At 35.7% G+C, this 27,316-nt stretch overlaps 2 protein-coding genes across 3 annotated transcripts; one reads left to right on the forward strand and one right to left on the reverse strand.

Annotated features, from left to right (window-relative positions):
* The first annotated feature begins 247 nt into the window (after positions 1 to 247).
* LOC106181059 (protein FAM135A) lies at positions 248 to 20,989 on the forward strand. 2 transcript variants are annotated; one of them, XM_013565318.2, is made up of 21 exons: positions 248 to 373; positions 4,212 to 4,299; positions 5,783 to 5,862; positions 6,266 to 6,423; positions 7,365 to 7,435; positions 8,333 to 8,506; positions 10,430 to 10,523; positions 11,005 to 11,155; positions 11,867 to 11,916; positions 12,212 to 12,367; positions 12,618 to 12,691; positions 12,948 to 13,102; positions 13,379 to 14,813; positions 14,989 to 15,048; positions 15,260 to 15,360; positions 16,621 to 16,712; positions 17,019 to 17,116; positions 17,406 to 17,557; positions 17,908 to 18,018; positions 18,270 to 18,386; positions 18,830 to 20,989. In XM_013565318.2, the coding sequence occupies exons 2-21, from the start codon at positions 4,223 to 4,225 to the stop codon at positions 19,033 to 19,035; spliced, it is 3,612 nt and encodes a 1,203-aa protein (XP_013420772.2). In that variant the 5' UTR covers positions 248 to 373; positions 4,212 to 4,222; the 3' UTR covers positions 19,036 to 20,989. The 2 variants fall into 2 exon arrangements, with proteins under 2 accessions (XP_013420772.2, XP_086859762.1); XM_087003636.1 differs by lacking the exon at positions 248 to 373 and adding an exon at positions 451 to 514.
* Positions 20,990 to 21,110: 121 nt separating this feature from the next.
* LOC106181060 (thiosulfate sulfurtransferase) lies at positions 21,111 to 26,139 on the reverse strand. Its single transcript, XM_013565319.2, has 7 exons — positions 25,727 to 26,139; positions 25,374 to 25,584; positions 24,469 to 24,564; positions 24,123 to 24,258; positions 23,711 to 23,812; positions 22,882 to 23,006; positions 21,111 to 22,464 (listed from the first exon to the last, which is right to left on the reverse strand). Exons 1-7 carry the CDS (start codon positions 25,861 to 25,863, stop codon positions 22,393 to 22,395), a joined length of 879 nt encoding a protein of 292 aa, XP_013420773.2. The 5' UTR covers positions 25,864 to 26,139; the 3' UTR covers positions 21,111 to 22,392.
* Positions 26,140 to 27,316: the final 1,177 nt, after the last annotated feature.

The raw sequence follows: 27,316 nt of genomic DNA on the forward strand, positions 1-27,316 counted from the left end.
TATTGCAAAGAGATTTCTAATTATTGATAAAATTAGGAGATTCTGCTTTAAGAAAAGTGTACATACAAAAAATGGCATATTTCCCTATCAAATTGTCTCATTTATGTGACGTTATTTCATTGCCATTTTATTTCTTACATTTATAACATTCTGTACGCTGTATGTGTATACTGTGCATGTTGTTTACTCTTTTGTAATTGTACCCTCAATGTTAAGGTTAACACCAAAATATTCCATTACCACTTAACAAAAATACGCATGCGTGCTTTTGCCGGAAATAAATCCCTGGAAGCTAGATCATTGATTGAACTTCTGTATGCTCCATTAACATTGATTGGCTTACTTTTAGTGTATGGATGGACACGTATTTCACGTAGGTGTGAATTCTACGTATTTGGGGACATGTTAATTTTACTTTTAAACTTAGTGTTTTGGATTTTAGTGGTTGGATTGTTTAGTTTTTGAACAGGTCATTTAACTTACTACTACTAGTCTGCTTCAATGCATTCTACAGGTAAATACTACGTTTTCTACCAATACCAGTTTTTCTTTAAAGCAGCACAGTGAGAAAGTTAACTGGATCTGTTGCTGTAATATACTGTGAAGTGAATGTTTATAAACGACTTGTGACTCCTTCAATGCTTCATCAGATAAATTGTGACTTTCAAACTTGTGAAAGAGTGTGTAAACTCAGTAACATTTATATTACATGGGTGCAGTTAATATTATTAGCTGTTTAGGATTAATGATAGGGATTACATTTTAACATGTAAACATCTTGGTTAACTTGACTTCATGTTAGATGACTCATTTTGTACTATTCATTTTATGCCAGTTAGAATCAAGTGTATGACGGGAATAATATGAGATAGGCCAAAGTCTTGTTACTAAGTGTAAAGACAAGCTAGATTTCATGAGATTCTGAGAATGGAATCAGAAATGATGGCAGAAGAGTGAGTACTGTTTAAGTGCAATCTGTTGCACAACAGTGCAAATTCCTCATGCTACAGGTCACTTATAGCTAAACTAGAGGTCACTAATTGTAGCTATACTACATTCCACTTATAGCTATACTTGGGTTCACTTATAGCTACACTGCAGGTCACTTATAGCTAATAGTAACTCAAGCAAGGTAGTGATTTCTAGAAGGTAGAGATTTCTAAAAGAAGACACGCTTATATAACAGAGGTGCACAAATACTGAATTATGATTTTAAAGGGGGGGGGGGTGAGAACACATGATGAATGAGGCATCACCATATATAGGAACAGTTGCAAATTAAGTCATTTACAATTAAACTGTTATAATTGTTAATGTTTTACAATGAATTATTATAATTATGATAAAAATGCTGATGAGAAGCTATGAATTCACTTCAAAGTCACTTCAATTTTCTATGGTCATCCTGAACATGGAGATTGTTGTGTTCACTTGATATGTAGCAGCAAAGCAAATAGACTATTTATTTATGATTTTTTTTAGATTCACTTTGGACAAACTGGTGTATCTTAAAAAGAAATTGGGATTGCTTGTCATAAATGTTCAAACTTCTATGGATTGAAAATCTTATTTCACAATCAAAACATCAATATTGCTCACTGATTCATTTTTAGAATATTTAGTAAATGAATCTACAAGAAGAAAGAAAATGAAGAAAATAGAATTCACACAAAGTTATGGAGAACTCTAAATCTCAAGGTTTAATCTCTATAATTTTATTGATATACTAGTATATTATATTGAGAGAGGGTTCCATGGTAGCGCTATAAAATATGGTATATATATCTTAAGTTAACATCTAAGGTTTACAGTGATATATTAGAAGTTGAAATTTTAAAAGCAGTCATTCTTTCAAAGCCTTGATGTGCACTTAAACTAGTAGGATTTATGTAAGTAAGTGCTTAGGGATCATTTTACACTGCATGTCTGAACAGTTTCATGTAATCATATTCACTAAAACTATTGATATCATTGTGCTGAAATCCCTTCCTCAGTATTGTTGCCTTTCTCAGAAACCCTTCACTCTCTTCTTTTATAAAAAGAACCTCCAATTAAGAACATTTATTGATCTTGATATACTGCTCTTGTCATGAATAACATTTGTAGAGATCAGTAAGAATTTGGCAAGGTAATTAAAAGATCATATGTTTGATTTGTGGAGATCAGTTTATTAAAAGTGTGAGCTATGACGGCAGTGCTATTTCTTTGTTAGCTTGGAAGTTTCAGCATATATTTAAGAAGAGACAGAATGTCAACCTTTTACTTTGGATCATTATTTAGTCATATGTATGGAAGAGCAAAGATGTATTTTAAGGAATACTGTTCTAGTGCACCTAAAATTTTGCCCTTTAGATTATGGACTGCAGATGGAAATAAAACTTACCAATCTTGTACTAGTAATTAGAATACTTTACAAAACATATGATACTAATGTTTTCCAGCTGTGATATAAAGTGCTGTACCATATTGTTCCATACCATGACAAATGGAGCCCTGTGGTTTCAGTTTATCTGTGTCACATGCTCGAACTTCACTTCACATTGTCTTGCACATGGAGGGCTTTTATCTAATAATACTGGTGTCTTATTTTACATGTGCTTGACAGACATCTTGCAGTGTTACAAAGAAGTTTCTTGGTATTTGATTTTGGTGTGGAGTATGACAATTCTAAGGGTTTATATAAGGGTCCAATCACTATAATAAAGCAGGAATATATGCATAGGTAAGGTTTTGACATCAAATATATGGCTTATATTAACCAACCCTGACAGTTTGACCAACAGACTTTTGGATTGGATCATTTTGTCAACCTACAGGTATGAACTAAGGCATGGTGGAATTAGTTGCGACGAAGTGGGTGTTGTTCAGAAGTGTGTTTTTAAAGTAAGTTGACTATGTTTCTTAGGAGCCTATACTGAGCCTTTCTTAAATTTGTGAAAGCTATCAATTAGAAAACTTAGTTTGTTTTAATTGAAATATTTTTGCCGAAGGTGTTTTGATTTACAAAAGTACCATTTTCCTGAAAAGCATGTATGACTATGTACAAAGAGTAACATGAGCAATATTTATTACATTCAGTACAGATCTGTACAACTGTGTATGCAGTCCACATCAAAGCAGAATACAAACTAAAACTTACTATGCAGGAGATTACAATCAAAGAAATAAAACAAGATGCCTTAGAATTAAAAATGGGGACTAAAGTACTGAACATTTTCGCAAGATGATACCACTGTGTAATCAGGGGAATGGGGCTACTACAGGTGCTCACTTGTGCAAGGTTAATTACTTAATTTGAATTATCAGTGTAGTAAGTGCACCGTACTTGTAAAGATTTACTTCTTGCCTGCTCTTCATCTTGTTTAAGTAAGCAGTTAAAGAAGTGCACAAGTCAAAATAAAGTTTATGGTATATTAATATGATTCCTTATTTTCATGTCATTTGATATAGCTTTATCATTATGTAGCAATAAAACATTCCATAAGGGGTTTCTTAAGGTTTTTTTCATGCAGCATGCATCTAGTTTGTATCTCAATGTGAACTGAATGGCCAAAACTCGAAGCTCATTAATTTTGATTGCATATGAGTTGATTGGTAAATAGCATGTTGTTCATACAATAAGACTCTTGATTTGTTAGTCATGGGCAGCACCTGGGATCAGTAAGTTTATTGCAATCAAGACATAGTTGCTTTGGATCCTGCCCCTGTTCAAAACCTAGTGCAGAACTAATTGAATCAGGCCTGATGTGACTCTGGTCTGATGGTGATTAAAAAGATGATTTAGTATATGTGGGAACCTAATGTGAATAATGAATGTGAAAATTGAAATAATAAATGTGAAAAATGGAGATAGATATGTTTGTCAAGCAAAGCACATGGGGTGAAACCTTTGTTAGTAAAGGTCTTCGGTAAGATAAGATGACAATTTGCTTCATACATCCTGAAGTGAAAATCTATGCCCTTTATCTCTTTCATAATAAGGAGGGCTAGTTGCTCAAGTTTCATAAATGCCATTAAGTGATGTGAATTCATCATTGATGGTATCAAGTGTTCAGATGCAGACAGTCTGTCAGTGTACAGGAATAGTTATATATTTTATGGGCACATCTTTAAAGCTGCTCAATAATTCTGATCCCTGTTAATCACCGTGGCTTGCTTTTGCATTTATATATCATAATTGATAAACTGTTCAAAATTTTCATCCATTTCAGGCTGACAGAATATGACTGATCTTCAAGCTTCCTTGGAGTTTTCAGTGGAACTGACCAAGTTCTATAATGTGGACTTGTTTCAGAGAGGGTAGGTAACATTTAAAGTGAATAACAAACAAGTTGATGTCTATAATATTGGTAAACATGGCTTGTAAAGAGCTGAAGGGTATACAGTTGAAGAACATCAAGTATTGATCACTTGTGTATGGTTGTCATGGTAAGGAAAGTGTTCATATAGAGTAATCACTATAAATATAATATGTGTTAGAGGTGGGAGCTCTGTGTGAATGTGGGTTATGCTTTAATGTCATATGCTGATTACCCACACAAACCGAATGTTCTGTTCTTTACAGAATCGGTTTGTGTGTTCACCTTATCTTTTGTATAGGAAAACATACTTAAAGACTCCATGTTGATAGAGTACACTGTGTTTACAGAAATTTCGAAATATTTTGTTTTAGCCCAAATGTAAGGATAAAAAGTATTTTCAACTCTCTTTCTCCTTTGCCTGATTATTCCCCTTAATAAGAGCGTTAAAAAGTGCAGATATTTGTATCAATATATCAGAGGAGTGCCATGCAGTGAAGCACACCAATTATGGCTGCCGCTGTGGCTGAGGGTTAGCATCAAAAAGGTTTTGAGTTTCTTTTGCTGGAGAAGAGTGTACCATTTAATTCACCAATTGATACAGTGACCACAGCTTAAGGAAAGCTTCATTGTATTCAGTAACTCCTGATTGCATGTGCAGCACAAATGTTATTGCAATATAAAGATTTGATTTCCTTGCCAATGCTTCATAGAACATAATTCTATTTGGATAGTAGAAAGGTTGCCAAGCAATCTAGCAATAAGTTCCAGAAGTTCTTCTTTAGATTGACATTGGTCTCCTTAACCTGCTCACTTTTTATTGATATTTCTAATTTGATCTGTTATGATCATGGTTTCTCAGATTGCAGTACCTAGTTATTGATCTGGCTTGGTGAACAGTAGATTGTGAACTATGTAAATATGTGATGTCATTTTGGTGCTGTAAAACTGTGTGGGGCATGTATTTGAAGCCCGAAATCTAGTTCATTCCCTGCTAAGTTGAATTAAGAAGCCCCGAGAGACCCACTTAACATATGTCATGTGTTAAATCTAATATAATATTTTGATATAAACCAGAAATATTTATGAATGAAGTTTGGAGGTATGCAACTGGAAGTTATAATTATTTTGTCTTGCCCAAGACAGAATGGTACACCAAAATCTGACTTACAGTATGGTTGGAGAATAAAGATTATAAACCAGATTTTAGGTGGTATAGGAATGGTTTCCAACAGTTTTATTAATGTAGATATAAAGGAGATACAACTTTCACCTCTTCATTGTTGTTGGTTAATTTTAGAAAGTGTGAATTGTCATCAGTTTAGATCAGTATTTGATATATTAATGTTTGGATCAAGGTGGTATCCACCTCAGTTTTTTTATCAATTAAAAAACAATCATTGCAGCTTCATTTTATTTTGCTTATATGTATTTGATGTGTAATTTGTGTTCTGAGAATCAAATAGCAGTTTCTTTTATTTTAGGTACTATCAAGTAAGAGCATATCTCAAAGTTCCACCCAAATCTCCCATCAGAGTTGAGCTAAAGGCACCAAGAGGACATGGTATTTGGACTGTCTTTTGCTGAATGAATATTTTTTTAATAGTTAACTAAACACTTGATCAGTCAAAATGGGTTTTGAATTTCCAGTATGAAATATCATGTTGTAGAGTACACAATTTTTGACATTTTTTAATTGAAAGCGGTTTACTTTCATACTTTTTGCTTGGTAGTTTGTCAATGTCACATAATTTGAGCATTTTTCAGTTATCAGTCTACCTTACAAAACATATCTACTCATACATTGTTATAATCGAGTAGAGGCATCTGCCTTCTTTACTCTTCTAGGCAGCAACTTGAATTCCAGGAAATTGTAAACAGATCAAAGCTATATATTTCATACATCCGCTAATATTTGGTAGTTTTGGATGATGCTGATATGCTTCTGTGTTTTCATTTCTGTCTAGAACTGACAGCGGCATCCAGTGACTCCTGCTTATTGCCTGCATCATGCACTAATGGAGTTGCCAAAAGTAAGGTGTTCCAGATTCTGTACAGAAATGAGGATATCACACTCAATGATGCTTTCCTGTTCAAAGTCAACATGCTGGCTGACAGCAATAAGGTAGGACACTGGACCTTCTTAAGTTATTCACAATATTTTCTGAAAAATTTGTTAATCATAATTCAAATTGTTTATTGTGAAGAATCTGATTGGTGTTGAACACATAAAATAATAGTTACACTTTAATGACGGGCATACTTTTGTTTTGAGTAAAGAATTTTATATTGTATAGTAATATGACGTTTAAAAAAATATTGCATTAGATATTTCCATGAAATATTTATTGTAAATGTGGGCTGTTTGGTTGGAGCTCTAATTTAAGAATAAATATGTTCCATATTGTATTTATAGATCTAGATTATGGTCTTGGCTTATTGGTTCAGATCTTCAGAAGCCATGATTTAATTGATATACAATTGTTTATTGAAAACCCTTGGTTTCCAAAGCTCCGAATCTGAATCTTTTTGTTAAGAATGCAGACCATAGTTGCTCTAGCGTCACATTTTTTGAGAATTAAGTAGAAATTAGCTATTTCTACTCTATATAGACTTTTGAAATGCCTGTTTATATCAGTTCTGGCACTCCCTGAACATGCATTAAGTGTGGTATATACACCATTATTAGGCTGATTTCCCATCCTGTAGTGCTAACTGCATGGTTGGGATACATAGTGCCCAAGCCTCAATCAATAGTCATTTTCCCCTGGCTCAGATTTATTGAACCAGATTCTCTGGAGACAGTTTACTGTCAAAATCTGTCACCTCTAAGCATTAAATGTGATTTTAAAGTGTTCGTGCCCAAGAAATAATACTTCTCTCACGACAGTGTTATATATCATGAAGATAATAGGAGCATGCATCATGAAGATAATATATATCTGACTTTGATATTAAAGTGTATGTAATCTTTTATATACTTTTTGACAACCTTACTCTAAGTACCTGTAATTTTTTAAATATTTGATTGTAAGATTGAATGGTCATATTATTTTCGTTATTCAGATTGAAGAGGCAATTAACAAGACTGATCTTCAATTAGGAGTAGATTTGTACTTCACAGATGAAGAGTTTGGGTAAGTGATCATTGAACTATGTTGGTTTATTTTCCTATTACAAGTTAGAAGTTAGTAGGCTGTCTTCTATAATTACTTGTGCAACCAAAATGATAGGTGAGCACCTTCTTTGCAACAAAACAGTAATAGATGAAAAATGGACTACCAGATTTATGTTTTAAGTGGAGCAGAGAGGGCAGGTAAAGCCATTAGGTAAAATGTATGTGAAAACAGATTTTACTGCACCTCTTGCCCAACTCCGACTTTATTTTCAAGGTTATCTAATTGTGTTGGCACCTTATGTTTTATTGCACCCCTAGTGGCAAAATTGTCCATTGAAGGTGTAAAGCACTTCCTTTATTTTTCGGAACAGCTCTACAAACTAGTTGAATTAGAAATAACATTACATCATCTTGCAGAACATGGTGCATGTATTGACAATGCACATTTTACCTCTGCAACACTATGACATCATCCTGGATTTAAATTTCATGATTGCCCAACCTTCTCTCTTTTCTTGAAAGAAAAAAATGGTAACTAAGTAGAGGGCAAAATAGATTTTACCACATCTAGCCAAGTAAGGTTAAAGCAAGAAATAACAAAATTACAAGCGGCTTAAAGCTTTTAATTTGAATTTATTGCAAGGCTGATGCGCGTTGTTCTTTGTTAAGGTTCAGGTCTGCTGTCCTGCATTTTTTTTATTTCACTGTGGTTTTACAGGTTCAGAGGCAAACAAAAATTATTAGATAAAGTGAAAAAGAAAATGTTTAGTACCATATGTCAAGTTGAATAGACTTTTTATGTAGATGAACATACGTGGATCTTTTGAATACAGCATTATCCCAACATGGGAGTGTAGCATGATGAAAAAAATGAAATATCCACCTAATAAGACTTTTCTGTCCTTTTTTAATTTAGCTCAGATGAACAAGACAAGTTACAATGTGTCAGTCAGCGGAGCCTCAAGTTACATTTTGAATCAGCCAAAGGCATTCACCACCATGTTCCTGTGCTGTTTGATTACTTTCACCTGGCAGCTGTGTGTGTCACTGTGCATGCAACACTGGTGGCTCTGCACCAGCCATATGTCAGGTATGGATATATTTGTATGTGTGCACATGTGTGTGTGTGTGTGTGTGTATGAGAGAGAGAAAGAATTATGGAAAATGCAGAGTTGGTGAGGTAACAAGTTCCATTTGGACATCTGAACTTTGTATCACAAGTCATATTTGCAATTGATTCATTTTAATTTTTGATTAAGGAATTTTTTTTTTCTTTTAACGTGCATGAAATGTTGGATATAGATTTATAACAGAAAAAAAAACATAAATCAGATAGTTATTATCTGCAGACAATTCTAATAAGCATGGAATTCTACTTTGGAAGACACTTGGTATTTGTAATTATGCATATTTTCGTCTGAATATTTTGTTTTTATAAACATTATCAGATCTACTTTATTTTGAAAAGAGTAATGCAATATGCATGTTTCATTTTGGAAGTTGTTTAATTTTTGTTCTACCATCAAGGTAGCCAATTGTGAATATAAGATATGATAACCTTTATTTCTGGACCTACACTGCAGTGAAATTGTTATATATTTATTCCTGCTAGCAAAGGGAAAGTGCAGGATGAGGGGTAACCATTTTATTTTTCTGATTCGGATTGTTCCTTTCTGTATTTAATCACTTTCTGTATTTAAGCATGGTCCTATGCTTAAATGGTTTGTTTGGTACTTCCAGTATTCTTATATGTATGTTCTAGTTTTAATCTCTCCATGGTAGCCAAAGCCATTACTCACAAATACATTACTCACATTCATGAAAACTGATTTATTTCAAAACAGGTCTCTTGATTGTATATTAATCTACATTTATTGTTCCTGTGAGTAATGCAGTCTGTGTCTAGGGGCAATTTTCTTGTTTATGATGATTAAGTTGTCTTTTTTTTTAGTAAGATTTTGATTGTATTGATTTTACTAGTTTACGTGTTTATAGCTTGCAAAAAAGGTTTCTGTTTCAAATTCCAGTTCTGTTCTGAAATCACAAGAAATTGTGCTTTATGGTGTGGATATATGTTGCAGCTGGTTGAAATGCTTTTTAAGGCTTCCTCAATTTCTGTTCAATTTGCTGTTATCTGATCAATTAAAATTTGGTCCATTAGTTTACCACCAATTTATGGCAAGTACAGATAAACTACCATCAGCGTGGAGGAAAGACTATTTAGATCTGGTTCATTAAGCTATGTCTGGAGATGGGTTTGCCAGGGTACTGTAAAGAAAAATAACTGGTTGTGAGGCTACGTTATAGTTTTTACATTTTTTAATTTTTTAAATTGATTAATGAATGTTTTTGTTGATCTTTTTGGTTTCATCTTCTTTGAAGAAAATTTAAAGTCCCATGTATGGTGTTTAGTAATAATATTTTAGTCACTTGAAAAGAATATAACATCAGTAATACATTCTATGGAAAGTGAATAATATTTCATGTTTTTCCAAGCCACATTTATTTTAAACTGTAAGGACACTCTTATTAACCTTTTGTTTCACAGGCCTGCTGAAAAAGAATTAATAAATGAAGAATAAAATGGAAATTCCTCAGACACTTTATTCTTGCTGTCAGGGAACTGTTTTTGTTTTCACAATACCATAAACACATTATGTTGATTAAAGGCTAATGACAAACATCTGTCCCTCTATATGGTTAGCCTAAATCATGCCTGACACACTGCTTGACCTTCCATGGTTTATATTCATTCCAACTTATGACATTGCAGTCTCAGTAATTAGAAATGGATGACATTAAATCCATATACACAAATAGTTAATGTAAAACATCTCCAAAAAATGGATGGCATTAAGTCTATATATACTAATAGTTAATGTAATACATCTTCAAGAAAAGGCAAATCTGTAAAAGGTCATGTTGCTTTATGATCCAATACTTGTCACTAAAATCACTAGTTTGTGTGCTTAGAAAAGGGATCATGCAAGTTTTCCATTTCTGTTTTCTGCAGCCCACGTCAACCACGGTCTCAATGGCTGAGTAAGACTGCTGACCAGTCCACCCTGGAGAGTGTACTCTTTGGAAACAGGCCGACTGCAACTCCAGTAAGTCACACAATTATATGATTAAGAATTATAGGATTTTATTTGCATCAAGTATTTTTTAACTGTTGTAGCCCCTGGCACTTTCTCAAATCAGATGTAAGAAAATAAATTGTATTTAGATCAAGTGATTAAGTCAGTGTTTTGATCGAAGCAAATGGTCTGATTAAATGTTAAAAATAACATACCATTGATAAGAATGGATCTTTTATATGCTCTAATGCATTTCATTGATACAAAATCTTGTATCCAGCCAGGTCAGTCCTGTCTTCCATAGAATGGCAATAAATCTAAGAAAATGTTGTAGGCTAGACAGGAGATAAATAGTTTTTCTACAATTGTTCATTTATCATTTTTATTATCTCAGTTATATTATAACTGCACAAAAGCATTCATACTCCGCTATCATAATTATCTCAGATAATTATTGCCTGAAAAATATAGCATGCCACATTTGTAGAATAATTGGACTCGGTATTTATAGGGAAACAAATATGAAGTAAGTCCTCGTTTGCGGCATGGCCACAGGATGCACAGGGAGATCTGCAGCGTGTTACTGTCAGCCTACGAGAGCCTACAGAAGTCAGCAGAGGACCTGATGAGAGTTATACCAGAACATCAGCAGCTGAAATTAGGTGGGGCTTTGTACTCAGGAAATTAATTCTAGCTCATGAATGTACTTTTAATCTAGAAGGTTAAAGGTCAAGTGATATCTTTGGTTGTTAGTCTGTATTTTATTTTTAAAAAGTTGAAAATTTTGACTTCACTAAACAGACAATTTTGGTTTACTTATGGATATATCTGAGAGAAATGTCTGAAATAAAGTATTGGTCTGTGGTATAAGCCATTGCTTACTTGTTGTAGAACAGTCCCAAGATCCACATTTGGATAAACTGTGAATAATTATTGCAAGATTTCCAGTGTTTCAGTTATATTTTGTTAAACTATCCCCTTTAACAGAAGAGAGAGAGTGATGAGCATTTCAATTAATTGGGCATAAATCTATTAAGATTATTTTACACCTGTAGTCCTTTCAGAGAGGGGGTTGCCAGGATATTGCTTTTGAGCCAAGTTCAGTCATTATGCTACAATGTATTTATATACACTTGTTTTATTGGAAATTACAACATGAATTACACAGTGTGTCATATTTATAGATCAGTTGACTCTCATCACCTCATTAGTTATTGGACATCAAAAGGTGGCTTTAACTTTGTATCACTAGTTCACTAATTGGTTTGTGGTAAAGACAATGCCAGTGAAAATACTACTGTTGAGCTGACTTAGTTCTATTAAATCAGTGTTACTGGTTTGCTCTTTATTAAGTCTATTGTTCATTTTTTCAGAACATATAGATTGCCATGCCAAACTAGAGCGTCTGTGTGAGATGCTGCAGGCAAGTATAACAGATAGCAGCATATGTATTTATGCTGTAGGGCCCCTCATGTTGTGGTATAAATCTTGTATAAATCTTGAATCCTATGTTGAAATAATGATGAGAGAATGGTCAAGGGAAAGCATTCTAGTCTGTTTATTAGACATGCAAGTGATAATTGAATCACTACTTAGCAAAATCAGAATCTCACATTACCACCTTAGGGCCACCTGGGCTTGGGTTCTGTGCTAATTAGTTGATTGAGTTGTGATGAATACTGTAACATTGGCAATCCATTAGAAATCTTTCCATTCAGGAGTTTGGAAACGAAGATGACTTCCTGCAGACAGCCACTACAAACATCATTCAGGTGTGCGCGGAGAACGTGCTGCTGTGGACGCAGTACCTGGAGATCTTCACCATGAATGAGAAGGTCACCGAGAAGTTAGCAAGAGAACACCACACAGTGAGGGTATGGTCAGCATGCTCTGTGTAGTGGTGTATTTTAGATTGAATTGACTGGAAATATTACAAAAACATTACCCTGTTATATATGGGTTGTATAATTTAGTATTAATTTGAATTGGGTATGAAATTTTAAATTGTGTAGGCAAACCTAAGTGTTATTTTTTGTTAGTGTGCAATGCTATGTGTGACTGGTGTGTATACAGTACAATATTGAGAATGAAATTAGAAAGTAACAATTTTTCCTTTTATTACAGGTTAAAAGATTTGCAGAGGGTTTTTTCACTTTAGAGAGCCAGAAGCATGAAGTTCTGGCATGCTATGAACCAAGGTTGGTTACAGAATACCTTACTGTTTTTCCATCATTTTATATAATAGAACACTATGCTGTGTTGGTAATTCTCTATTTATCCGCTTAAACATGTATTCGGCAAATGTATTTTATATTTTAGCTAAATTTGGTTAAAAGTGTATGTTTGTACGTATGAGTAAATTATATAATCTTGTGTATGAAATATAAAGGTATAAAGTGAAATTTTACAACCATCATTCCCTATTCTTATTCAATTGTAAATGTTATCTTCCAGCATTCATGGACATTCAGACTTGGTGGCCCTTGTGAAATCTTCCCAGTACTTCTTGAATCTCCCTCCACTGCCAGTAGAGTGCCAGGAGCTGGATGGCGATGCTTTAACTATGCCAATCATATTTGAAGATATTTATACAGATATACAATCAGAAAGTAAGATAAATATGGACCCAAGCATGTCCATGATGTCAAAGTCATCTCTAGAGCTGCTACTTAAGATAGATGTCAAAATACCAGTGATTTTGGGATCAAAACTGATGTCTGCAAGCACATTTGTGTGCAATATACAATATCAATTACTGTGTATTTTGTACTTAAATTATACTGAATTCTGTTTCTGAAAATGAATATTTTTCTGTAACAATGATGTAACCATGATCTTCGTCCCAAAATGTAGTGATGTCTTGAATTTCCTTTTCCTTCCTGCAGGTATAACAGTTTTTACAGATGTGGATGACATTGATGTAAACATGGAGTCCAAAAGAGATGAAGGCAAAGCCATTAAAAGGAAGGACAGTACCAAGTCTGGAGACTCGGGCTCTACTCAGAGTGTACAGAGTGGGGATTCTGCCTCCAGCCCCCAAGCCAAACTACGACCAAAATCACGATTCATCAAGAATATCAAGCCCGGTGCTTTCAAGAGACCTTCATCTTATTATTCCTGTCAGGAGGCACAAGTGGTGCAGACACAGACCCCGGCCCCTCAGAGAGACTGTTCCTTGATAGGGTATAGGAAAGTAGATACTCACAGTTCCCCGGTGATAGAACTTGGCACCTTGAGTCCTGCGCCAGGCTCGCCAGCTCTGCCTGCTCACCAGGGGGCTCTGATGGATGGCTCCTGGATAGGCTCCAGTTCCCTGCCTGATCTCACTGAGGGCTTACACACACAAGACCACCTGAATGACTCGCTAGGGCGGAGTGCCAGTTTGGAGGGCTCAAATCCCAGACGCCAAAGAACAAAGAGCCCTCGAACTGACCCTGTAGATCTACCTCCCTACAATGTGAAATCTAACTTGATCTCAGATCACCAGTCTGATGATTCTTCTGATGACAAGATTGACAGGACAGACCCAGTGAATATTAATGGACTGATTGGGGATGACCTGTCCAGAGATAGCAGCAGTCCAGAAGATAGCAGGATAAGTCATACAGACAGCCATCAGACTAGTGAAAAACACAAACTGACTAAAGAAGATCTGGATATATTAGCAGACAGTTTGACTAAAGCACTTGGCGAGGAAGAGTTACAGGATATACCACATATTAGGAAGGATGGAATGCAGACTTTACCCAAAGATGTAACTGATTCTGCCATCCAAGGGTTGGCCAAGTTTGCCCAGGATCACCCTGGTGGTGACCTGCATGCTAAGGTCAAAGATGGAGCCAGCAAAGATGCTGAACCTCCTGGCAAGGAATTGTCCACAGCTGTGCTAGCGGACAACACTTACATGACACAAAAATGTACTGTGATGGAACTCTTGAAAGAGGAGTATTCAAAATCTCATCTAGAGAGCAAAGAATCTGTAGCAGACTCTGGTGTAGCGTCCAGCAGTGGTGGTGCCTTGACCTCTTCTGCTGGGAGTCTGAACCAGCTCTCAGCTGGCTCTTCAGTCTCCAGTACTGCACTGATATCTGGTGTAGACAGCTGCACTGATCTCAGCCAGCCACCTGCTGCTCAAGTGGCGACATCTAGTGGACATCTGATTCATGCACAAAGCAGTAGTGACATTCCTGATGCTTTCCCACATAGTACACGCAAATCTCTAAGTGCATCGAAATCCTCACCTGAGCTGTGGAAGCTGGATGAAGAAAGCCCACAAAGGTCTAAAAAACTGGTTGCAGTTGTACCTGATTCTACTATAAAGTAAGTAGAGAAATGCTTGGATATTAACAATTCTTTAAATGTTCTTGTGCAATGTTCATTTAAAAGGATGTAGCTTTTTGTAATAAAATCTTCAATTTTTTCTTTCTTTGAATATCGGTTGATTTAGCCAAGATATTTGAAAAATTTATATGCATATTGTTTCTTTTAATTTTAGTTTTATTACTGCAAAGGAAGAGCTGAGGAAACAGCTGAGATATAGTGGGCTACTGTACAGGTATTGTGATTACATGGGAGTATTTGTAATTTGGTTTTTTCCTGGTGTCCATTCAGTTTGTTTTGGTTTTCAAGATTGTTCTTTTCATAATTATATTTGATTTACTTAATAAATAGGAATTTGGCAAAAAGTAAAAAATGGTAGAGTGGATTTGTAGTAGTTGACTTAATGATGGAAGCTGGATTTTATTTGTTTGACTTTCTGTTTACAGTGACTTTCCAACTCAGGCATCCACCAATCCTTACTTTTATGAGACAGATGAGTCTACTGACACTGGGCTACACTTGATCATTTGTGTACATGGCTTAGATGGTAAGCTATTTTTTCAGTACACCATCAGAACACTTGGATAACAGATAAAAGATGTCCTTCAAATTCATTCCTGTCCATATATTTATTTTTCTGTTGGTCTTGACACTCACAACACACTTACTCTGCCTTGTCTGAATTTTTTTCATATATTTATTAATATTTGACCTAAGGCCACACTTTTTTAATTTTATGGATGACATCCTGCGCGCGCACGGATTTTCGCCCGTTCTCCAAAAAAAAAAAAAAAAAAAGCCCCCCCCCCAGCCCCCAACGAAGTCGGTTGTCGCAAACGTTGTTATTGAATTTGCAAGGAAATGAGCTTTCTGCGCATGCGTATTTTCGCCACGTGGAAATGCGGCCACTTTGCTGTCAAATTCATCTCTAGGATTACTTTCAAATTACACAACAATAAAAGTCATCAAGAGAACGGGCGCCATCGTTTTGGATTGGTATGCCATTTATATTTGGCATGGAGATATCATCTTTTTACAATTGTGCGAAAGGCTGGCGGCGGCCGAAACATTTCTGTGACATTCTGTATAAAGCAGCACATTAATACCAGGTTTTCTGTAGCGAAAAAAGGGTCGACAAGGGCGTCGAGGTATTTGGTGGGCTGAAGGTCGGACAGGCCACCTGACAGTTTAGCTGCTTCGTGTGAGTTGAAGTTGACAAAATGGCATCGTCTGAAATGACCTTTAATAGATTTGGTAGTATTAAGCACATCTTTGCATCATTTTTTAAACATTGCTGTGAAGTGTTCAAAATGTTTTAATATTCTGAGATTACAAATAAAGACGCACTGTTTGATTGATATTTGTTTTATTGATTGCTATACCAAATGAATGCATGAAATAACCTTAAATAGATTTGGTAATATGAAGTATATCAATTCATGACTTTTTTTTACATTTCTACGAAGTATTCACAATGCTTTAATATTTTGAGAGCATGGATAAAGACATATTGTTAGTTTGATACGTGTTTCTGTGGTTAAATTTGTGTTTCCAGCTGTGTACTGACAGCATTCCTTTACTTAAGCAGTTTTTTTTTTTTTGGACTGTTTTTTTTTTTCGCCCTCTCGCACCGATTTTGGGGTACCCAGAGGATGTCATCCATAAAAATAAAAATAAAAAAGTGTGGCCTAAATTATCAAAACATGTAATATAACAGATTTTTTGCATTATAACCTAGATGTGTCTGATATCTGAATATATGTAGCAGCTCACACTAGTGGCAATGGTTGTGTATTTGATGTTCTAGGCAACAGTGCAGACCTGCGTCTGGTGAGGACATACCTGGAGATGGCCCTGCCTGGAGCACGGCTGGACTTCCTGATGTCAGAGAGAAATCAGGTAGGATATGTGAATTGGTGGATTAGTTTTAAAAAAGTTATATAGTTGTTAAGTTTTTATTTATAAGTTTTCCATGAAAACGGCAATTTATAGCATTTGTGTCATTTAGAATCTGTGTGATATTGAAATATGCTGCTTGGAACTGTGTCAAAAAAAAATTGAAGAAATAAATTTTTCTTGTTCTTTCCTTAAAATTTCTCCTACCAGTTGCTAGTTGCTAGAAAACTCATTGTTATAAACATGAACATACAGGAACCATACAAGTATTATATCGCACATTTATCTCCCAGTAATCTCCTCTTCCAGCCTGACACATTTGCTGATTTTGAGGTGATGACAGACAGGTTGGTCCAGGAGATCCTCTACTACCTGCAGATGTTCTCTATTAACCCAAAGAGAATCAGGTAAGTTGATGAGGGGATTTGGCAATGATTAACAAACAAATATTGAAAAAGATTAATATTAGTTTAGTGATGGGGTGATGTACTGAAATTTTTCATATTCATTGGGCATAAGTAATTTTATGCTGTTTATAGTACTTCAGATTATGATTATATAACTTTGTGGTCATATAATAACCACAAATAAGACCATTAACTGATAGTAGCTGGCAATATATCTACAACTTATTTCTGGTAAAAAGCAATGAAGTGTATATCAAGACGTGTATCAAGTTTTTTCCATTGATTTCAGTTTTGTTGGTCATTCTCTGGGTAACCTGATCATTCGGTCAGCACTGTCACGTCCTGAGCTGAGCCATCTTCTGCCCAAGCTACACACCTTACTGTCCTTGTCAGGGCCACACCTGGGCTCACTATATGGCAATAGTGGACTGGTTAATATGGGTGGGTAGAACAGAGCTATGCCATCACCATGGATAAATCTTCATTTGCACATATAAGAAAGGAACTAAAACAATCCATCTTTCTTTTATAAAATGTATTTCAATTAAGTGCGAAGCTACTGATTTCAAAATAGATCTAAGAATGAAGACCAACTTTTGTGGTAAAATTATTTTGTAAAATCTCACTTGCATCTAAAAATAGTGTTGACTCAAACAGAAAGGGTGGGAGTGACAGTAAATATTTATTTCCATCCTGAGTTTGCTGCTATGCCAGCCTTGCACATAGAGGCTTGCTACTGCCGCTTTGCCAGCATGACTCACCACTGAGATTATTCATTGTTGTTGACCTAGGTATGTGGTTTATGCAGAAGCTGAAGAAGTCTGGCTCTTTGCTCCAGTTGGCATTAAAAGATCACAGTGATATCAGGCAGACCTTCCTCTACAAGCTTAGCAAAAAACCAGGTAAGACTATATTTAAATACTGAGTAAAAACCAGGTTAGACAACTTTTACAAGCTTTGTAAAGATAAATAAATAAGTATTATTCTACCTTTATAGGGATCACTTGGCTGATTCAACTCTAAGATCATGGAGGAGATAAGCATTATCAAGTCTTAATTATAAGATTTAAGCTGTACTTTTGAATTATTTGGACATGTACTGGCTTAAGCTGTGTACTAATGCATCCTATTAAAAGTTTCCTGTTCTTTGTAGGGTTGCAGTACTTCAAGAATGTGTTGCTGGTGGGTTCCTTACAGGATCGCTATGTTCCCTACCACTCCTCACGTATAGAACTGTGCAAACCCGCTGTCAGAGATAGTTCTGTATATGGTAAATACATTATTGTTCTCTTCTTTATTTGGTAAATGTATTATTGACAGTTTTATATAGGTTAAATACATTATTGATCAATTATAAATATATGTTAGGTACAGGCCAGGCAAGTTAATATTTCAGTTTTAATATGCATGTTCAGTAGATAGCCTTGTCTTGAAGGACTGGCTATCATGTACATGTCATTCATAATAAACACTTGAATCAGTGACAACAGATGGAGATTATTACATAGCTGTTGGTTTTTCAAAGGTTACCAGTAGGGAATGAATAGAAATGAATAATATTTGACATATATATGATGAGACAATTTAAAAATGGCAAAGAAAGGAAAAAAGTTTTTAAAAAAAAGGTAAAAAGAATGACAAAGATCCTTGGCTAATTTATAAATCAGCATTATTTTCAACAATCACAACATAATCTTTTTTTCATTCATTCAGGTGCAATCTACACAGAGATGGTGAACAACCTCCTGGCACCTGTGGTCAACACGCCCAATACTCGCATCATCCGCTACGACGTCTACCACGCCCTGCCCAGCACAGCTAACACACTGATTGGAAGGGCCGCGCATATTGCTGTGCTAGACTCAGAAATCTTCATAGAGAAGTTCATCACTGGAGCAGCTCTGAAGTACTTGAAATGAACTCCTGGCCACAACTGGGTGGATGCGAGGCTTTCACATAAACTGGACATTACAGCTCAATGTTAGATAACAGGTTGTAGATGTAACAGCTGTGAGAAGACGCGAATGTGGTATTGTACATTAGAAACTCCCTGTGTTTTAACTTCTTGGGTTGTGTTGACATTACCTCATTAGCATGCACTGATAACCTGTATTGTTACTAATAATAATGGTAGCAAGCACAATAGCTTATTTATAATTTATTTTAAATTAACTTTTTGAGAACAAAATCATATTTTCTGACAAAACGTTTATATCATTTTGAGTTAAGCTTTTTCACAGCATATTGGCTATCAACATAGTTATTGTAGATTGCAACTATCTTTTGGAGAAAAAAAAAGTGGCCTTATTGTTACATCATCATAGTCTTTCACAGAATGATGTCCATCAGAACACTGACATTATACAACATTGTGTATATATCATCTTTAAAGTAAGTTTTGAAGGGTATTGCTCAGGTGATTCTGTTCTACTGGATGTATTAAATGTAGAACACATTGTTTGAAGTGATGTTAAATATATATTTTTGCAGCACAAAATGCAAGCTAGCCTTGTAGCCTTTGTTGAAGCATAAGGTGATCAAAAAAAGAGGTTTGCTCGTTAGTTATGCATTTTAGGAATAGACGTATTCTTAATCACTGCCTTCAAATGATTACAATTACTAGATTGTTAATAATTATCATCTAAATCAAAACTATATGTCTATGTAATTGATAAGAGAAGCACACAGTGAAAATGTTTTTGATAACTTTTTTCACCTCTTCTGAAGAATTCTGAAATGTTTTTCTTACTAATGTAACATATGTATATTATTTTCAGATTTTTTTTACTTTCATCCCATTTGTATTGTGTGATTCTACTCTTTCATTATGGCCATTAATGACCAAAATCCTGTGAACTGTTACCATATCTCACAACCTGGTGAGGTCACCCTGGATGCGGGCTGTATCTCACCAGCTGTTTGAGGTCACCTGGATGGGGGCTGTATTTCACCACCTGGTTGAGGTCACCCTGGATGGGGGCTGTATTTCACCACCTGGTTGAGGTCACCCTGGATGGGGGCTGTATTTCACCACCTGGTTGAGGTCACCCTGGATGGGGGCTGTATTTAACCACCTGGTTGAGGTCACCCTGGAAGGGGGCTGTATTTCACCACCTGGTTGAGGTCACCCTGGATGGGGGCTGTATTTCACCACCTGGTTGAAGTCACCCTGGATGGGGGCTGTATTTCACCACCTGGTTGAAGTCACCCTGGATGGGGCTGTATCTCAACACTTGGTTGAGGTCGCCCTGGATGGGGCTGTATTTCACCACCTGGTTGAGGTCACCCTGGATGGGGCTGTATCTCAACACTTGGTTGAAGTCACCCTGGATGGGGGCAACAGCTGTGATGATCAATTTACAGTCTTTGTGTTGTTTTATGTAATTAATTTGACAATAAGCGAAATCCTTTTTAAATTTGTTTGTGGTGTAAGAATAATGCTTTTATTATTTTTTGTATATATTTATATATGTATCATCAAAATTTTTGTTTAGTTGCCTCCCCATTCCATGAATCCAAACTTGCCTTTTTATACAGGTGTTGAAAAGAAAAATCAAACTTTGTAGTATTAACTTTTATACTTATTTATTTATCTTATTTGGATAGACTGAAGATTAACTGGAAGGCTGTGGTATTGTTTGTTTTTCGTGCTACAATCACCGTACTACAAACATGTCTGTTACTGTTGTGTGAAACTTTTAATATCCTCTCTGCAGTCTTTGTGCTTGTGCAATTTTTGCCACATGTAATCATGTCTTATTTGAAAGATGGCTTGCTGTGTAAATATGGCAGGCTTGTCACCATGTAAAGAAGACTATGAAGTAGTTTGTACCAAGTCTAACTTATTGAATAAAGTTTGTATTCACAGTAAAATCATACTTTATTGTTACTTAGATCAAACGTGTACTGACATTACAACATGCTTTCTTTTTTAATTCTCTTTTATTGAGTATTTTAGTTACTTATAAAGATAATAGTAATAATAATAATAATATTAATAATAAAATGATGTTTATTCAATCTAATATGTATTATAAGATATTTTGCCATTGCAAAAAGAGAATAAAAGAAGTATAATAGATAAAAACTTAAGGTATTAAGAGAAGTGTACGTTTGCAGGTAAAAATAGGTTCGGCAGATTAATAAAAAACTAATTACAAGTATCTTCCTTCCCCTGTAAGTCCGCAGTCTTTTATTGCAGGGTAAAATATAAATAATGTTTGACTGTCTGAAGCAATCTGCAAACAGCTTACTATTCTGTAGGCCCTATGGACGGCAAAGATGGTTTGGATACTATTTCTTTTTAAGGTGGTCAAATGCGTGAGTTGGACCAGAAATGAGGTTTCAAAGAAGGCTTACTTTGGTGTTATATTCCAAAACCTGCCATGTACGAAAGAGTACTCTGTGACAGTGTTTAGTTCCCATTAATTGATAAGGGTAAGCACCGTCCTCAATTTTTACCAACTCACGTCACGCCAACCCTAACCTGCATGAATCTAATAGAAGGCGGACCCTAACCTAGACTACCACATGCACAGTAGAAGTTGACAGTCCACGCACTAAAAACAGCTGTGACGCCAAACCCAACTCGGGGGTATCCGTAACCTAGTGGGTGCTGAGGCATAGTGTGCTTTACCGATCAGTAAAGAAGACGATGAATTTTGTGACACTTCCTGCAGGTCAAAAGAATGTAACGTCAGTTCTTTCGAATATGTTAAACTGACATCGGTTTCTGTGAAAAATAATAACAAATCTCGGTCCTTTACAAGTCATACGAAGCCAAAGGAACGTCTCATTACCATCAAGCTAATCATTACATCCGCCTATTTATACACATACACACACACACATATATCATATAATCGTATGAACAACAGAGTATGTTTACACGTTATTTTTTCCATTGTTTCTTTTGGATGACCTTACTACAGCGTTTTTGGGGGTAAATTGTCATTGTCGCTTGCAGAAGTTTTTCGATCAACAGAGTGGCTATATCAGCACAATTCTTAGGTATTAGGTAGCTTTAGATAAAAGGACTACAGGGCGATGCTTCGACATCTTTATGGTGTGGTTCGGATTTCATCACCAAAAATATAGAATAAGGATTCCCTTCAATGGATTCCTATTTTTGATATTGCAGATTAACTATAAGGCCTACACTTATTTATGTGGATTTCACCATTTAATTTTGTTCTATTTACCGTGACAGTCAAAATAAACTTTGGGAACAACTTAACGCTTAAGAAACAATGTGGTCCCTGATAAACATCAAAATTTTAATCTGCCTGTGTCTTTGGTTTGATGATGTAGTCTGGATCAGCTTTGCTTCTCCACTCAGTCCAACTCCCCTGAAAGAAAATAGTGAGCAAACAGTTTAATATTCAAATATTTAAATATTTAAATAAAAATGATAATTAAGCTTTTCTGTTCTAATTTTTGCGTTTGTTTGTTTGTTTGTTTGTTTTTAATTAGGTTAACATGCAAACAATCGTACATTTACATACTTCGTACAAGTTAGATCGACTCGCAAATGAATTAATCCAAAAAGCGGTGTCAGATTGCAGTATCTGCACTATTTGTTTGGATGTTGTATATTAAGGCTGATATTTCAGGCCTGAACAATTGTTATCACTCAACATTATTCAATGGTATCTACTTAATTACATCCTAAATTTTGGTCATTATATTTGTGTTTGTCATTTATAACTTGCTTTCGTGTGTGAATGAAGGGACCAGAATTGTGAACAATTTCAAAAAGGAGGTACCATATAGACAGCCAGGTCGTTCATGCCGCATATGTGGGCCGCCATGAGCAGACTGCATGCTGTCATCCCTGTGTTGCATGATGCCACCAGGGGCTGGTCCAACTTTGTCCCGGACTCCTGCAACACTATAGAATAAGACGATAGAATAACAAAGTATATGTGAAATAAGAACTTGTCATTTTTTTATGTAATGAAGTTTACTGTTATTCGTTTCAAATACTTGAAGTAATGCAAGACGCTGCAATAGACGAATAAAAGAACATGCCAACACAATAGGACAGAATAGGTGTGTGCGCAAAAAGTAGGCCAATGCCCTGGTCCAGAACACTATTTTACGCAGGAAAAAATACAAATACTTGGATTTTGTTTCATTTACATATCTACCTAGTGAGTTAGACGTTAAGACTCTTAATGACATGATAGAAACTTGTTGATAAAGCACAATGTAAGTAAATTTCAACGTTTCCACTTCAGTGCACCGCTTGCATGACTCGTTATATTGTTGTCATTGTATTGTCAGTCGACTTGTGATTATAGGCTCACGTTCATAAACCCGAAGACAGACGCTTCTTTTTGAAAACTTTTTGTGAGTAGTCTTTTTGTTTGATTCAGACCATATGCAGTTGGGTTGCAAACGATAGGCGTAAATCATCAGGTACTTATCAACCTGCATCATGATTGTGGCAATAACCAGTTTCAATAACCATTGGCAAACATGATTAAGTTTGACCCTTATTTGCACCTTTCTTATCTCAGTAGAATGTTGAGTTACATATTTTGAGGCCATTAAACGCCCGAAACTGCTCTTATATTTTTTATAATAACTTACGCCGAAGGAGTTCTTCCTTTTTCTTGAAGGTATGGCTCTCCTGGTCTATTAAGTCGTCCATTGGGATGTTGAACGAGCCTGGTATGTATCCTCCAACATAACCTAAGAAACATTTACAATTTTAGGGCATACTGTTGAGACATACTAAATACACCCTTAATCTATAAATATAAGATTTAGAATAAAAGGTAGAAGATCTATCATATCGGTTTATATTGTAGTATATGAGGGCACTGTGCCTGGCCCGAAGACAACCATTTTGGTTTAAAAAGCCATAGCTACATGCTTTGTACGCGCGTTGCCGCATATAATAGGCCTATTGCCCGTATAATACTTAGTGAGGCATCCGCGCTGGGGGCAAGCGGTGGCCGTGCAAATGTGACCATACTAGGGTCAAGGTGTTGGTACTTACTCCCCCCTGATGTGTTAAGATATTGGCCTCTTGGCCGGGAATCCCCAAGTTGTTCCTTTTTTGTTGATATTATTGACTTTATATCATCAAAAGACCGAAGTAGTTCAGGTTTCTGTTTAACACTAAAGTTGCCTCTCTGTAATATAAAAAAAAACTTTGTTCAGATGTCTTGTTTTAACATTCAATTCATTTGAAAATCAATGTAATGTATAAGAAACCTGGGCTTGAAATAAAAAAAGATGATGGCTGAAGAACATATCGAGTTAAAACGTTTTAAATGACGCTGCAACACGGATGCCTTTTCCAGAAATTTGGATAAACCATTAACAGTATCAATATCGGGTACCTTCACATTCATAACGTCTGTAGTTGTGGCATGGTTGTCCTTTTTCCATTTGGTTAATCCTCCGTCTAATACGGACACCTTGTCATGACCAAATATCTACATCAAAGAAAGGATCACATATTGATGTCACACGAAGTATCTTCTACTTAGATGTAAATGTTTTAGCACTCTTTACATTCAAACGTGCGACTCTGTACAGGTACAGGTATTCACTGAGACAAGTATGGCAGTCTTAACTTTTTTCATCTCAATCAAGTACAATCATGAGGAAAAGCAGAAGAGGTAGGGTGACAGAAAAGCCTTAAGTCTACTGCAAACATATATTAAATAACCTCAGGTGAGGAACACGTTTCAAGGTCAAACTTCAAATAAGTTTATAGTTTACTGATAATCTTTTTTTTTTTGTTATCATTTATTAATTTTTTAAAGGAGGCGATGCACTTCGCTTAAAATTAAAATCATATTTCCAAATTTGATTGAGAAATAACTAGCAGCTAGATATACTGTGGTCAGTCGATCTACTGCTTAAGGTACTTATGTAAAGAAAACAAAAAGACCCACTGTGAACATTTCTCTTGTTAACACGATTTTCAGAGAATATGCGCAAATATAATGAAATCATTTGCGGTCTCTGTCAATATTTATATGTTTAGCGAAAGATACTAATATTGACCATACTTTAGCTAAGATGGCAATATGGTCTTTTCCAGATGACAGCGAATTTTGTCAAATGTAAGAAACTGTTCTTGAATCATTAAAAAAGAAGTTGTCGAAAAAAAGTGCCCCTTGTTTCTATAACCCCTGTATCCAGCCACGAATTTTCAGCCGAATGTTGGAATCTTGAGATCAGTTAGCCAATCAGAGGGTCAGTAACAGAACATTTAATTTATACAAAATCGCTTTACCTTAAACATCCACCACACTCTACAAGCGACATAAAACCCGTGTTTTCCTCCGACATTATTGTCGTATACTATCACGTGTGTATCATCATCAATCCCGAGAATGCGGGCTTGTTCCTGGAATGCTTCAGCACTGGGGAGATTTCTGGGAAAATGCGGGGTGTTTTCTACTCCATACATTAAATCAAAATACAGGCTGCCTGGAATATGTTCCCTGAAAAAATATGGTCCATTGGTTAGGATTCATGGTGATAATCGCACAAAAAATTAATAACACGTATTGAGAATTGCGTGCACCTGACATCGTCTCATGGTGTCTACTTGGACTTTCTCTGGATATACTAAAAATGACTTACTTGTAATAATCAGCCCGTGTGTTTTTATCACTACTCCACGATACATCTAAAAGCCTGAACTCCTTGGAATTTTCCTCTTGTATCTTTGTCAAGTTATTCTGCAGCCACTCAGTTGTGATCAGGGTAGGGAGAGCCATTATTTCAGCGTGAAATATCGGTGTTGATCTGACGTTGATCTAACAACCACTGTTTAACATGTAACGTAGTCCCAAACGTATGATTATATATACTCGAGATACTTATACCAGCAGAATGCAAGGTAACGCGCGCTCGCTAGAGGACCCTTAGCAAAGGGAAGGGTCACAGCGCTTGGGTGACGATGTCACAACAGAATAGCCTGACTCTGCATTTTCGGAACATGAAACGTACCTATTGTGACGACCTACACAACCTTCAATATGTCTGTTTAACTTGGTACATCCCCTACCCTGAAATTGATCCCCGGTGTCACGTTCTTTGTCTGCTGTTCATTCTCAGATTACAATGACTATATGTAGAAACATCAGCCGACTTCGTTTACATGTTCAGTTGATTTGAATCAAACGACATTAAAGGCAACAATAAATTTCAAACATTTTGTTCAGTTGGCTTAAATAAATAAATAAATCGTTTTGAAAATGCATCTATAAAGAACAACTTCATGTATGATAGATTAAAAATGCCCGAACTTTACGCTTGTGTGCCTTCTTCAGGGGCTAAAAATGAAGGCGCATTAGCCGAAAGCTCAGGCATTTTTTGATCTATCAAAATAGATCTTTTTAACTGCGTAATTTATTTATTTCTTATGCAAGATCAACGCGCAGATTATGCTTAATTCAGCCAGATTAAAATGAGAAATGGTTAGTTGCACCCTTTAACGTGACAATGCAGTAATTATCTTAAAAAGGAACGTTACATGGGTGTGATATTAAAAGGAAAATGAAAAATATAAGTATTTTAATAGCAAAGATTCCAGTGAAGACAGCTTTCACTCATGTATTTTGGTCACATCAAGAATTAAACCTAGGCCTCATAAAGGAAGATTGCCGTTTTTAACACGAACCGTAACCACAATCTTGGCGTTTCATTACACAATATATTTTTACACGGCAGCAATGCGTTCTAGACAATCTCAGCCTCATACGGAATGTACCGAACGGGTAGATCAGCGGATAAACGGTTTGTGTTATGAAACGCTGTATTTGTGGCAAGTAATTTTACGTTGGGTTAATTGGGATAGTTAATTCGTAGCTGGAGGTGTTAATTTCGGTATTTGTGCTCGCAAATCTGAGGCATGAGTTATAAAACTCCTAATCCGTTTACAAGGTCCGATTTTCAGTACTTATTTTAGTGCTTTTTCAGAATCATATGAAAATTACCACATTACAAGTTTTATTTTCGTTTTGCATATCATATGAATAATGAATTATTTTACAGGAGAAAAATCACTAAAACCAGTTCCATCTAAATTTAAGGAGGCCCTTGAAAGAAGAATCTGACGTATACAAATTTCCAGGCGGAAAACGGTGAAAGCAGTTGATAAAAATCTATTCACTGTAGCTATTCTACGGAGTATTTAACCTTAACTTTACGAACTTCAATTAATCAAAA

The sequence above is a fragment of the Lingula anatina genome, chromosome 1, assembly GCF_051362555.1.
Source record: "Lingula anatina isolate TDL-2025a chromosome 1, LinAna3.0, whole genome shotgun sequence".
Classification (NCBI taxonomy): domain Eukaryota; kingdom Metazoa; phylum Brachiopoda; class Lingulata; order Lingulida; family Lingulidae; genus Lingula; species Lingula anatina.